The sequence below is a fragment of the Gymnoscopelus braueri genome (genome assembly GCF_963280865.1).
Source record: "Gymnoscopelus braueri genome assembly, chromosome: 14".
Lineage (NCBI taxonomy): Eukaryota > Metazoa > Chordata > Actinopteri > Myctophiformes > Myctophidae > Gymnoscopelus > Gymnoscopelus braueri.
This window is the reverse complement of record NC_137619.1, coordinates 14356056-14369452: the sequence shown is the minus strand read 5'-3', so window position 1 is coordinate 14369452 and position 13397 is coordinate 14356056. Positions and strand designations below refer to the sequence as shown.

General features: G+C 43.3%; 1 protein-coding gene across 1 annotated transcript in view; it reads right to left on the bottom strand.

Annotated features, from left to right (window-relative positions):
• Nucleotides 1-11284, bottom strand: part of LOC308100205 (A-type potassium channel modulatory protein KCNIP2-like) — a gene marked incomplete at both ends in the record, with an annotated part of 190470 nt that extends 179186 nt beyond the window's left edge. The window contains one exon of the mRNA XM_080449163.1: nt 11212-11284. Within this exon, the coding sequence (XP_080305289.1) occupies nt 11212-11284 (73 nt within the window). The remainder of the gene's footprint in view (nt 1-11211) is intronic.
• Nucleotides 11285-13397: the final 2113 nt, after the last annotated feature.

Genomic DNA, 13397 nt, shown 5'->3' with positions numbered 1-13397 from the left:
GCAATTTACTGTATGTAAATTATTTATCATTAAGAATATTTGACATTATCTGACTTGTTTCTTTCTTCCTTTGTAAAATAAATCTCTATGCCAGGGGTCTTCAACAGGGGGTCCAGGACCCCTAGGGGGTCCTCATAGTAACTACAGGGGGGCCAAATCTTTGTGAGATAGGATATTGACCAATTGAACCTAGCATCCCTATTCTGAGGGGAACCAATAGCAGATCTGCAAGCTCTCAACACCTCGCACTGTGAAGCGTTCAGAGCTGGTAGATCGGCTATTTTCGGCAAAGAGGTTTGGTGTAGAGGGGAAAAAGAGCAGACTAAGTAGCCTACAGAACCAAAGGTCAAGTTGGTTAAAATATCTGAAAATACACATGAACATGAATCCATACATACACTGATGATAGTGCTGTCAAAGTCTATGAAGCTGTCTATGAAATCTATGAAAAACTTTAATCTGCAACACAATTTTATACAATATGTAGTTGGGGTCCCTGCTTCATCTGTCTCTCAGCTAAGGGGTCCTTGACCTGAAAAACGCAAAATACAAATAACTGATCTTCAAACTAACAAGCTAACGTCACAGTGCAACGTTAGCTTGTTAGCGTGAAGGTCAGTTCTTTCTGACCGTTCTGCGACACTGTCATAATACGATGTATATAAATTAAGCTTGACATCTCTGTGTCTTTGAGCCAAGGCCAGGGGATGAAGCAAGGCTTCGGCGATGAGTCCACGTGTGTCAGACATGTCCAAGTACATTAGACGACACGTTTGAATCAAGCTCATTAATTAGTCCATGACGGCCATTATAGGATCCCAGCAGCAACAACGATCACATGGAGGAAGGTGACATTGGACCAAATAGCTTACGACAGCCTCAGTGATGTAAGCCAAGACTCGGCCCTGGAATCAGTCCTTATAGAGAATTAAAATCTCCACGATTCTGCCACAGGGCAGCTCTGTGTAATCAGCCCATCCGGGCTTATACGTCATGGACCAATATAGACCAATGTATCGAACAATCTAAATTTTTGTGACTGTTAATGTTTGATTGCCTGCGTACAGTGTGACACAGTGCCTCGCTGTTACTTACTGTCTCCCTTTAACCCATCAAAACCGGGAAAGCATCTTGTCGTTTTTTTTCTTCACTTAAACCATATTTTATGCTTTGGCTATTCAAAGAAATAGCAGACAAGCTCATAGCATATCACTTTGTGCCACGCTATGAGCTTTGTGCAAATCTTTGAATATATATATTTTTTAAACTAAAAATTTTAACACGAATCCATGCTTCTGGGGGTCCCTGGAACAAAATATTTTTAGATGGGGGGGGTCGGCGGCCAAATACATGGTCTTGCCATGAAAAAGTTTGAGCTCCACTGATATAGCAACATACGTTCTTTTCAGATTTCTTTTTTTTTACATTTGTGTATTAATGGGATAAAGTTCCATGGCGTCGTTTAAATTCTCAGAACAATGAAATTATGTTAATCTCCTGCCATAACGTGTCCCTAAAGGAACTTTACAGTACCTTTTTCTTTGCTCCATCTTTGCCCTCATTTAGTGTTAGTGTGAGTATGCACACCAAACACACAAGCCAGTCGCTTCCTGGCTGATGGGATGTACAGTGGGGTCGAGGAAGCACTCAATGTCCCTTATTTCCTCATTCATTCAGTGAGGCTTTAATTGGCGTTCGCTGTTCGGTGACGTCGCTCCTTGCCTGGCTCATCATGAATCGTTTTAACTGCATATTTTGATAGGTTTTCTTTCTATCGTTGTTTCCGTACTGTTGCTTGTATGTTTACATGGACCACAATGGAAACAAGCCTTTGGCTTTTCAGTGATTATCCCTTTCTTGTCTTTTTTTTTTACATATTGCTGTACTTTTAAAACTGTCAATAAAATATTCAAAGGTCAACAAAGTCGCGCACCCTGCATGAAACCTGTTTTCAGTTAGCAGTGGTCTGAAAATCTGATTTAAGTTGTAAAACTGTATTAATGCTTATTGGAGATACAGTATGCAGAGCGCAATAAACTACCAGGATGTAAGCTTTAAAAAGACATTAACCTAGGGTGACCAAATATTCAGCTCCTCAAACCGGGACCCTTAAATCAATGCGCACGCATGTTCAGGACATCTGGTCACCTACATTAACCAAACAAAACAGTAGTGTTTTGGGGGGGGACAGTTTTTAAGGTTTCTATGCTGTTCATCTCAACAACACATGTGATGATAGGGCATTGTGTGCCTACTACAGACAACAATCTAAAGATTATTTTTATAGCGAAGCACACGTGACACTACGAACCACCGTGCGGGGAGAAAATGAGTCCGCTAATGTAGCGCGACAGCAGCCGCTCCATTATGTTATTATCCTCTGTGATGTCACGTGATCGTATAGTTCAGGAGAAAATGGTTTTATTGTGTACGTGTCAAAGCCGTCTCATCAAGCATGTTGCTGCTCCCGGCGAGCTGAAGACGAGAGGAGACAGAACGTCCGCCTTAGTCAGCTCTCTTCCTGGTTTGTTTATGTCAACAGTATACTCTCACTCGGTCATCCAGGGCCACTGTGAGAGAGACGGCTAAATGAGTCACGGGCTAAAAGGTCAAATAAATGTTAAATGGTGCTTTTATATAAACAGCGCCTTCTCTGAAGCACTTTGCGGCGTGCATTACTTTCACCCATTCACACACACATACAGTATACACACCAACCACAGAGAAGCCATGCAAGGCACCAACCTGCTCATCGGGAGAGGTCAGGGGTTCAGTGTCTTGCTCGAGGCATAATAATGTTGCTGTATATCAACATCTAAAATGTGACACATATGCTGTCCCAGATTGAAAGGTATGAAGACCTATAGGTTACAACAGGTCTAAATGGATTAACACATTGGTTCTCAGAGTGGGGTCCGGCGCCCACATGGGTCCTTGGGGGGATACCAGGGGGTCTCCAGCAAAATTAGTTAATATAGTGTCACAATAAGTTTAACCACTTTAAAGATGGGGTGCCATGATATTTTTCAACCCTAAAACCTGATCAGAAGGTATTATTATTATGTAAGGATTTTTTTCAACAAAAAAAAAGTGTACAGAAATTGTTTAAATTATGTTTTTATGTGGACACGCCTCCAGTTCATTAAGTATACCTGGTTCTCACCTTAGCACCTCCTCCACCACCTTAGCACCACCCACCTGTCCTAGTCCCTCCTCCTCCTCATGCCCACACCTGTTGTGTTATGATAATGAGGGGGAGGGTATGGCTTTGTGATGTCACTAAAGCGCTGTTTCTCTATTGGCACGTTTGACCCTCAAGGTTTCAACCTCCAGGAAGAAACTCCAAATAGTCAGAGAAGACATAAAACACCATAAAAACACCAGCGGGGGGCTTTATGAAGTTCTATCAACCTCATAGACACATGAAAAACAGAAAAAGTGCAAAAACATGGCACCACCTCTTTAACCATATTTTATGCTTTAGCTATTCAAAAATAGCAGATCTACAAGCTCATAGTGCGGCACTCTGTGCCACGCTATGAGCTTATTACATCCCTGGCAAAAAAATGTTTTGAGATGGGGGTCGCAGCCAAATACATATCCATTTGGGGGTTGACATGACATGAAAAAGTTTGAGAACCACTGGATTACCATACAGGCTATGGGAATTCCTTCTCAACATTTGACAAAAATGGGTTGCCAAAAATTAAATCAATATTTACATCTTGTAATAAAACGTGCAAGGTCCTGTCCATCCTGTGTTAGTCATGATTACGTATATTTAGATCTGATTAGTTTCTTCAAAAAGACATTTACACTATACACACCAATTATTAGGAGTGAGGATGTGCGTGTGTGAGTATATAAGTATGTGTGTGTGAGTGAAGGTGTGTGTGTGGCTGTGTGCGTGCGTGGTACTGTACATCATATCCTTAGGATTGTGCTGACTCCCCTGCTGTGGGCGATCATTTCTCTCTGTCATGTACGAATAATATCCAATTAATTTGAGAGCTTGACATGATCTCTGACGGTCTGACCCATCCCACACACACACAAAATGGAATTCTTGTCTCAAATAATTATGATTTATTTCTATGTTGTAACGAAAAGGAAGCACAGTCTTGGGGCCCTATTCACCTGAACTCAACTCAGAGCAAATGACTAAACAATGTCAGAATAAACTCATACACACACACACACACACACACACACACACACACACATAAAAAAAAGCCTGCTAATTCTCCTCCTACACTCAAAGGAGTTGTTCCGGGTGAGAATAATGGGGAGTGACAGGTTGGATCTGCTTCTGGAGGTCGTGAAATGAACGTGAGAGCCAAACGGAGCAAGAAAGAGGAACGGTGCGTCCCAATTACTGTATAAGGTTGGGATGAAGTTAAAATCCTGATTTATACTTTGCTTAAACCCATTTAAACCGGGCAAACATCTGTCATTTTCAATTTTTGCGTTGGCTATTCAAAACATTTCAGATATACAAGCTCACAGCGAGCTTGTACATCTGCTATATTGGGAAAACATTTTGAAAAATCTTGAAAGTATGAAGGCATTTGTAGAATCGGCATCAAGTCTTAATGGGTTAACTGGGGGCTGTCTGACCAACAGTACTTCCGGAACAATGGACCATCGGACTAAGGACATGGCATATGGAGTTATTTGCCTCTCCATTTTACTTCCAGTATAAAATGTAAGTTTTGAAAACATTCAATATTTCAAAAGATAAAACTAAAAAGATCGTTTTCACCCTTTGTTTTTGCCTCTGAGGGCACCACCTCCTTTTTTGTGTATAAACAGGAACTCAGTTTGGCTCCTCCCCTTTCTAAATCCACTTCCCTGGTGTTTATTCCTACTAACAACAACATTACACGTTTAAGGCAGTGGTGCTGCTGACTCTTGGGAGATTAGCCCCGGACACACACACACACACACACAGTGTCAGTCTTGCCCAAATATGGAGGCACTTATGGACAGACGGTCAATGAATCCCTCTATTAGGATGGCTCACTTAATGGCTTGTTCCTTAGGTGAGCTCTAGGAACATTTTTTTAAAATCATACATTTATAAAAACAACAAAAAGTAACAGATTTACAAGCCCATAACATGTCACATCACCATCATTGTGAGCTTGTAGATCTGCTGCTTTTGCTATTCGGCATACGACGATGTGTACTTAGGGCTTAAGTGGTTACATTAACAGAGGATTTTACTGCGTATGGAGCAGCCATCTCCGTGTGCGTGTGTGTGTGTGTGTGTGTGTGTGTGTGTGTGTGTGTGTGTGTGTGTGTGTGCGAACGTGAAATATCATTCCTCTTGCACTTGGCATGTGAGGCGGAAAAGGAGATTACCGTGCTCGCTCGCTTCTATAATTACCTCTCATCTTTCAGCCTCTACTCTTAAACACAAAGGGGGATGCCATGCTCTGTAGTACACACAGACACGTGCGCTCACATGCTGTCACGCACACACACAATGGGGGGCACTTGGTGTCAAGTCATTTGTTTTGTTTTCTGTGAAGCGCATCGTTGAGTACTTAGAAAAGCGCTACATAAGTCTGATGTGTTATTATTATTATCATTATTATTATTATTAATAATGCATTGCCGCAGGCTGAAAGAAGAAAATACAAAGTAACTCCATGTTCTTTTTTTTTTTTTTGGAGGGGGTGTATTCTTTACTCAAATCCAAAGCTGCTGGTTGGGAGACCACCCACGCTACCTTTAAGCAACTCTGGTCAGCTCTCTCTCCCTCCTCTCTCTCTCCTCTCTCTCCCCCTCTCCCACACGCACATACATGTTGCTCGTAACTATGGAGAGTGACTCACCTGTAGCAGTTCTTCCCACACACACATTATATAAATATATTTTCTCATAAAGTCGTGATCCCAGCAGTCTTCACACAAATCACATTGTAGTGCACACACTGCAAAATCTACTTCACTCTGACTCTGAGAGGGTCAAATTGGATCTTCACACACACACACACACACACACACACACACAGGCCCATGGATAAGGTTGGGATCCGGAATCGGAGGAACCGGAGCCAACATTGAGGAACCGGAATCGGTTCCATCACATTTTGCAACCATTTCCGGAACCGGTTTTTACACAGACAGTCAGAGCTGGTATGTGGACTTCACGTCTGCGATACAATTACAATACCAGTGGTTCTCAAACATTTTAATTTCAAGGACCACCATAACTCTGAGAGTTACACAGACCTGTAAGGGTCCATTTGGAACCCCCGGCCTACAGGAATCGTTAAAGGGAACCGTTAAGGAATCGGACCGTTAAGAGGGAATCGTTAAAATCCCAAAGGGACGCTTACTCGATGCTCTGGTGGCACAGTGCCCACCACCGCAGAGTATTGGGGTTCGAGTCCACCACGCAGCATCTGGTTGAGAGTCTATACGAACATACTTAGCCTGTGTGTGTGTGCATGTGTGTGTGTGTGTGTGTGTGTGTGGGGGGGGGGGGGTATTTGGCTGAGGTATTTTATCAATGCAAGTACTCCTGAGGGCTGGGGGCGGCACCTGTCAGCAGGGAGTGTTGGGTGGGAGGAATAGGACAAAGGCTCTACGTCCTCCCAGTGGATAAAACAGCAGTGACCCACACACACACACACTGTACACTCTACTGTGAAACCCCATTTTGGCAATAAATGTCAACACAGAGATTAGCATCTCTTCACAGCTCAGTATATCTGGCTACACAGCATTAAGCCACATCACATATAAAGTATATTCCTACTATTTATAGCATTAATAACCACGCAATTTATCACAGCTACATATGTTTTCGAGCCCAGCGCGCAGTCGTGGCAAAGTAGAATTCAATCATGCAATTTGCAGCTTTCAAAAAAGCCATTTAGAATTAAGGCAGAGATGTAATTTGTTCCTCCACCACCCAAATAAATTGTCCCCTCAGCTCTCATGAAAAAATACATCTTTCTTAGGTGGACGTTGGGAAGCAAGGGACCGTGGCAACTTTATAAAAATAATTAGCAGATCTATAAGCTCCCAACGCACAATGTGATGCATTGAGAGCTTGTTGGAAGAAGTGCGAAGTTCTGCGAACAAACTTATGTACAAAGTATAAAATAGGGCAACATAAGATTCCCAGCCCTGGCTCATGTCCATGGGCAAGACACTGAGCTCCTACACCGGCGATACGTGCACGTGGCTCAGACAACAGACATTCCGATCGGGGCGGAGTCTCTGTCCACCAGCCCAGCGTAAAAACACCACGTTTCGCCATGTAAACGGAAAACACAGACCTCGCTAAATCCCTTATGATCGCGTGTTCAACTGTTTGTAGACACACAGGGTAGTTGTGTGAGTGGCCCAGAGAAGAAATTTTCAATCGGCGACATTCCATTTTGCAGTAGTAGCAGTTTCAAAACAGCGTTCCACGGCGGAGAAAAACAAAGCCGAGATAATGGCGATTTAGCAGAAGGTTTAGAGCGGCGGCAGGCGGAAACGGAAATCTTCGATTGACGTCATTTCCGTATCCGGGTGTGCTACAATGAAATGTGTCACTTCGAGAGATGAAGGACGGTGAGATCTTTTAAAATCAACGTTTTTTTGCACAAAATTACGTTTTTTATATCAGTGGCGGATTTGGTAATTGGAAAAAATTACGTTTTTTACGTCAGTGGCAGTGAATAAGTTAAATACGTCAGAAGAGCATAGCCATATTATCATTGCACTCTCTATTTCACAGGTCAGGGCTGTCAATCACCCGCAGTAAATTTGAAATGTAACCTTTTGTCGAATGCTAATCCAATATTGATTATGGAACCTGAGCCAATAGGACAAAGTCACAGGTGGCATCAAGGCAAAGATAAAGGTTCGGGGGGGGGGGGCAAGCCGTCAGGGGAACAGAAAGTCAATGTTTCTTGAGTGTCTGATATGGATGCTCTGAGTAGCTGCTTCAAAGGTTGAACTTTTCTCCCGAACAAAACGGTCAGCACTTTACACACAGGTGTATCGCCTCACACAATCCCTGTCATCATCTGTTTTTACGTCTGGAGACTCCTGTCCAGGACAGGCTTCAGACATGCCTCCTGCAGGAGCTCAGATCTGAACCCATTTAATTTGGCGTTAGGGACCTGTTTGCGACAGCATGGCCCTGCTGACGTTGACCCCTGGCAGGGTTCAAACCCATAACCGTCCGTATGAAAGGTGCATGTTCTAACCGCTACACTAGGGCGGTCGCCTGCCCCACAATCGCTGTGTAAAACAAAATCTCCGTTTGTTTTCGTTTTTCACCCTGCCGCTGCCTGTTACTGAGCTTATTTGAACCATTTTCTTGCACTGCATTAAATACTTAGTTCTCAAGTTTTTCAGTTGTTAGTTTATCTTATTCTTATGTTCTATTCTCCCAATGTTTCAATAACTATTTTTAATTGTATTCAAATGACCTTTTATGATGCGTTTCTTTGTGCACTTGGGTCAGAATTAGTTCTTAATGTTTTGTGTAAAGCACTTTGAATCGCCTTGCTGAAATATGCAGCTAGCCTAAAGCACATAGTGGGCCCTCTCCCACACAGCAGTCATTAAAGGCTATAAAACATCTCAAACATTCAAACAATTGTGCTGCAGAGGAGCACAAGTGAAGCTGCATGTTGTTCATCACACACACACACGCACGCACACACGCACGCAAACACACACACACAGAGCAGAGAGATCCAGCAATCTTATCTAAAATTGGGATGCATTAAATGTGCTCCAAATAGGGCCGTTTAGCTGCTTTAATGCATGGCCGAGTGGAAAGGAGATTAGATCGGTTGTGTGTACAGACTCAGAGCCTCAGGCACACAGCTGTGCCTGTCTGGACCGACACAACTTCCCTCCGCATCCGCAAGATTGAGGTACGGTGTGCTCATGCGTTTTTATTTACCACTTAAACCCCAGCATCCGTATTGTGGGGAAAGCTTTCGCAGGAAAATAGCAGATCAACAAGCTTACAAGCTTGTCGTAAGCTTGTTGATCGGCTATTTTCAGCAAAAGCTTTCCTGACAAATAACAGAAAAGACACCGGCATAGAGCCATGGGGGACTCCACTCAACCATAAGAGGTTAAGACAATTCTAGACAGCATGGCACTTAATAAGCAATAGGTCTTCTCGTCTCACAGTACAGTGACCACTGCTGCTCAAATCACAATGGAATGCGGCCTGTGATCACAGTGATGGCTTGAAAACTTAAAACCTAAAATGCAGGTTCACTCAGTTGGTTTGTTTCATCAACAATAATATTGTCTGCAGGATACGCAAGAAAACAGGGATACCCGTGTACAGTAGGCCTACCTGTCTGTCAAGACTACTTCAATAGCGTAAAAGACACACACAGGCACAACACCAGAGGTGAGCTCCACTGATCTCACTCAACCCAGATTCGGCACAAACATGGGGTCAAATTCGTTCTGATGAATGGAATACACAGGACCACAATGGAAATAAGCCCTCAGGGCTTTTTGTGTTATCCTTTTAGCGTCATTGTATAATCGTACCACTGCACTTTTTGCAAACTGTTAATAAAGTATTCAATCAATCAATGCACGTTCTCTTGCTTTGAATGCTTAGAAAGGCTAAGCGTTGAAAGTGGGTTGGAGCTGCATGCATGTCCTCACTTCACTCTGCACACAAACAGCTGAGAACAGACGAGACTAGGGGTGTTTAAGGCAGAGACGTCATGTTTCCATCCTATTGTGGCTGGCATTTAGCTCCATCTGTGTCACATTACAAAACACCAAGCAGAAAATATGCCCTCAGGTACAGAAGGAAGAATCACACGCACAGGTCTCACACACAGGTCTCACACACACGCACAGGTCTCTCACTCACACACACACACACACACACACACACACACACACACACACACACACACACACACGTGTCTTGGTGAAACCAACTGAATACAATCAATGACTCAATTGCCATTAAAAAGAGCAATTTGATCGCAACTGTCAACCAAACACTCGCCTTGTTCAGAAGAATGTGCCTGGATATAATCAGACACACAGTAACTTTTGTAAAGCCAAGAACCGACTGGTCGGAACAGTCAACATCGTGGTCAGTCACCCATGGAAGAGCCAGGTCAGCGAAACCACCATCATTGCATTTTTCTTTTTCTGACAGACATTTCCATCACACACCAACATCTTCCATCATCCATCATCTTCATCACACACCATCATCTTTCTGACAGACAACCCATCCATCATACGCCAACATTACACAACAGCACAACACATGCCCTTAAAAGATGCAATATGTATTTATTTTTGTGACCAAAACAGGTGTTTGACGGTAATATCTATATTTACCTGTGCGTTGTTATTCCACAACAGGTTAAGCGCAGTGGTTCTCAACGTGGGGTATGGGTATGGTATGGTAACTCTCTCACTCTGAGGTCCATTTGGTTCCATTTGCACAGTCTCAGTGTTAAAAATAACCCCCAGGATATTACAGATAAATTGAATATATATAGGACCTCCGCTGGACTTTTTTGTGTGGTCCTTTTAGACTAAGTGTTTGACTGTACTTGTCAATCAAAAACAGTGTAGATTTTAGGTCTCAAAGATATACATTTTGGTCCTTGAAAGGTTGACAAACACTGGGGTCAGTGAACAGGTTGCGAAATGTCAACTATCCATGATCCTACAAAGAAGTTAGACAGAACAGCACTAATGGAGGTATATAGCCTACTATGGATGACATATTGCACCTTTTACCACAGGCTACAGCAGGATACAGGTAGATAGGTGGGCACTAGGGGACATCTGGGCACCTCGATGTCAAATTGGTCCAAAATGTTATTTACATATTTGAAAAATGGTCTTAAGTAATGTAAAGTATGAAGTGAACATGCACGGTAGGCCTACATCATTATCAGACTTAATGTTATCCTTCAACTTCTTGTTTATGCCCCAAAATGAGTACAAAATGATGTACAGGTAGTAGCAATTGTGGTCCACAATTAAGGTCTAATATTACTAGACCTTAATTGTCGATGTTTGAGCATGTTCTAATCATGTATAGCCTACTTTAATAGCCTTTACTTTATTTTTTAATATTTTGGACAAAATCGCCAAGGTGCCCAGATGTCCCTATAAGTGCCCACCGATCCTGTTACCCTACAGCATTCACATGTATCGCCGGGGCTCTTAGTGCCCGTCCACTCACCGGTCAGCTGGTCATAGGACCCGTCCAGCTCCCTGGAATCAGACAAGCTCTGCTCAAGGTTTTTCGCCTTCATGTTATCCCCCCGTGCGTCCCGTGCGCTGGAATGTGAAAGTATTGTGGAAACGGTTATCTCTGCGATTCGATCGCCTCTCGAAGGATGGATGTCTCGCTACAAGCGTTAACAAGTCATAAGGTTCCTACACCGTTAACAAGTAATAAGGTTCCAACACCGTTAACAAGTCATAAGGTTCTTACTGTTCTTACACCATTAACAAGTCATAAGGCAGCCGGTAAGAAAGTAACGGTTCTTTATTCCCCCAGTCAATCCGTCAGTCTGCTCTGCTGCCGTGCGCTCTGCTACTGGCTGCTACTCGCACTGAACTTGGAGGCTGCTGGCGCGCCTCTGTTTGGTGTGTGTGCGTGTGTGTGTGTGTGTGTGTGTGTGTGTGTGTGTGTGTGTGTGTGTGTGTGTGTGTGTGTGTGTGTGTGTGTGTGTGTGTGTGTGTGCGCAATACATAACATGATAGATCCAAACACTGATCAGAAGGAGGTTACATTATTTTATGTTGTTGCACATGCTTGTTAACACAGAGAAGAAAAAATATAATATATTGAGGTATTTGGTATACAGGTATTTGAAAAAATGTTCTTAGCTACTCAAGGATATATGAAACAATCTTGTCCAATTACACTTCTCTTCCCCACACAGTCTCCGAGTCCTTGATTTCAATTGATTGTCACGTTTCCATGATTTCTCCTTAATTTTGTATCAAACTCACAAAATTCACCATAACACTCTGTGGGAGGACCCCCAGACCCCCGCTTGGAGGGTCTGATCAGTGCTAGCCCCTACGGAACCTCTCCCTCCGCTGTATAGCTCCGAGATGAGGTTCCTCGTTTCCCTCTGCCATTTGAGCAGGACATTGTCGCACATTTTCCACTTTACATGCTTCTTACCCCTTTCTGCACATCGTATCCAAAAAGTAAAGCTTTTCCGCCATTCTCTCAGATGTTTTAAGTTCTAGCGCACCATAAAAGCTAGCCAACGAGTTGAAGAAAGTATTTAATTTGCCTCGGTCCTCAGCCGGTTCCATAATATTTTGCATTAGAAGATGCAATTCAACATTCGACCAGTAGGGGAATCAGTAATGTTATCTCTACGGGCGCAACTCTTGCGCAATGTCTTAAAAACATGTAACCGGATGAGGACCGAGGCAAATTAAATACTTTCTTCAACTCGTTGGATAGCTTTTATGGTGCGCTAGAACGTAAAACATCTGAGAGAATGGCGGAAAAGCTTTACTTTTTGGATACGATGTGCAGAAAGGGGTAAGAAACATGTAAAGTGGAAAATGTGCGACAATGTCCTGCTCAAACGGCAGAGGGAAACGAGGAACCTCATCTCGGAGCTATACAGCGGAGGGAGAGGTTCCGTCGGAGCTAGATCAGTGCATGCAATCATTACAGAGATATTCACTTTTAAGTAATGAATGGTTATTATAAAAGAGGGGTTTAGAGGAGTCTTACATTGCTTCAGTCATCAAATCAATTTCTGTAGACCTACTTTTTGCGTTTTAATGGATGAAATTGTACGCATCTTAAAATGCACCGAATCTCTGTATGTCTGTAATCCACGTATCTCGAAAACCGTTGGACCGTCCGACTTCAAATTCTGCACACACATCGCAGACGACCCGAGTGAGTGCAGTGCCCGGACTCAGAGTCCACTCAGTAGGATAGGCGGATGTCCAGACCAGAACCACCAAAAAAGACTGGCTGTGGCCCAAATGAGCCAATTGATTGCCATGACAATTGACAACCCCATCCTAGGCTTGATTTGCCAAATTCCCCACACCTGTTGAATTCCCCACACCTGCCATTTGATTACTCTTCAGTCAGTCCACTTTCCACAATTACTTTGCACTCTTCAGACATTCTCCACAGACGTTTACCACTGTGCAAGGACTTCCCAGTAGGCCTACCACAGATACCCCCGATATGCCCATATGTGGGCATACCCATATATGGCCATATACTGACTGATAACAGCAGGTATCTCCAAATCTGGCCATGAAAGGGACAAGGACAGACAGATATACAGATCTCCATATATGGGCATAAGAAGGACAGGCAGACAGACCCCTGCTTGGGGAGTCGCCCCCCCCCAAAAAAAAAACAGTCCAATG